The sequence below is a fragment of the Cyprinodon variegatus genome, unplaced genomic scaffold, assembly GCF_000732505.1.
Source record: "Cyprinodon variegatus isolate N-32 unplaced genomic scaffold, C_variegatus-1.0 Scaffold1630, whole genome shotgun sequence".
NCBI lineage: Eukaryota > Metazoa > Chordata > Actinopteri > Cyprinodontiformes > Cyprinodontidae > Cyprinodon > Cyprinodon variegatus.
This window is the reverse complement of record NW_015152083.1, coordinates 48,376-49,813: the sequence shown is the minus strand read 5'-3', so window position 1 is coordinate 49,813 and position 1,438 is coordinate 48,376. Positions and strand designations below refer to the sequence as shown.

The 1,438-nt window shown below is 42.1% G+C and overlaps 1 protein-coding gene across 1 annotated transcript in view; it reads right to left on the bottom strand.

Moving 5' to 3' along the window:
* Positions 1 to 4: 4 nt before the first annotated feature.
* The window catches only part of LOC107104151 (collagen alpha-4(VI) chain-like), a 25,506-nt gene continuing 24,072 nt past the window's right edge, over positions 5 to 1,438 (bottom strand). The window contains exons 14-17 of the mRNA XM_015404082.1: positions 445 to 495; positions 272 to 307; positions 131 to 193; positions 5 to 52 (exon numbers count right to left, since the gene is read on the bottom strand). Coding sequence (XP_015259568.1) covers positions 5 to 52; positions 131 to 193; positions 272 to 307; positions 445 to 495 — 198 coding nt within the window. The remainder of the gene's footprint in view (positions 53 to 130; positions 194 to 271; positions 308 to 444; positions 496 to 1,438) is intronic.

Here is a 1,438-nt window from a genome sequence, read left to right as displayed (position 1 = left end):
AATATCACGGATCTCCATCCTCTCCTTCTTCTCCCGGTCTTCCCGAGTTCCCCTATAAACCCAAACAGACTGATTTTACAGTAAAGTTTCAGGCTGTAGCTGTAAAATAATCCAGAACCTGAACACTCACAGATCGACCCGGGTTCCCTGTCCTCCCAGGGAAACCGTTGCTTCCTTTATCACCCTTCTCACCCTGAACAAACAGAACAGGCCGTGACTTTCCTGGACTTCAGGATTTTTTTCATTTTCTCTGCAGGAATCTCAGACTCACCATTGGACCAGGATAACCAGGAAAACCAGAACTTCCCTGTGGAGAGAAACCAGTCATTTCAATTCAAGAATCAGAAAACTTAAATAAAACAAGTGGTCTGATGTATTTCAAAGCAAAAAACGCCACAGTGATTAATTTTTGTTTTTTCTAAGAAAGGCCTGTGTTTACTCTACCTTACTCCCTGGAGGTCCTTGTTCTCCAACACCATCTGGTCCCTCCTGACCCTGAAAACACAGAAAGGGAAACATTAAAAATGAACGACCATGAACAGACGAACATGAGCCACCTTCTGGAGATTCAGCAGATCAACCTACAGCTGCTCCCACAGGCACAGACAGTATGCTTTACCTACTAAACCCTGAAATAAATTAAAAAATTGCTCAATTTAAGATTGAAGATTAAATCTAAAGATAACAAGCAACATTTTCTCATCATAACGAGATGATTGATGTGTGTTAAAACTGATTCCATCCTTCAATACTACATCAGCGTCATGGCAGCCTATGTGTACTTCTGCAAATAATCCTGTGTTGAACCTTTAGGTAACAAGAGGACGTTGTTGGTTTGATGATTTGCTTCCTCTTCTGATTCATAAGCATTTAGACCTCTGCCTTCGCTTCCTTAACGCCGGGTGTTTTCTGCACAGGTAATAGATGCATTAACCCCCAAAATGAGTCCAGATTCAAGATTTTCATTCAAAAACTGTCAGATTTGTTTCTACTTTATTCATTCCAAAAACGAAAATAAAAACCAATCCTCTGGACTTTGTTTCCAAGTTTGAAGACGTTTTGAAGACGTCCAGGTTGATTCCGTTCTGTGTGTTTTGTGTTTGTCTCCCTTCTTCCACCAGGAGGCGCCTGATTCTGGTCCGCCTCCTCACACACCTGCTGATGGTTTAAGTGTTTAAGTGTTCTTAAGCTGCTGACTGCCACTACCTTGACGCCAGAGTGTTTGTCAGTTTAAGGTACTCTAGCCAAGCTGCGTTTTGCTGAGTCAAACTGAGATTTTGTCAACCTGAGTTTTAACATTTTTATTTTTGTCTTTGCCTCTCAGCAGGACGTCATCCTGCAAACTGGATGTTTCGGACCTTCTCTCCCTGGAAGGATCATCTGAGCTTCAAACTGAGTTGAGGATCCAAATTGGAGGTTTGGATCTACTTCCCTCCAA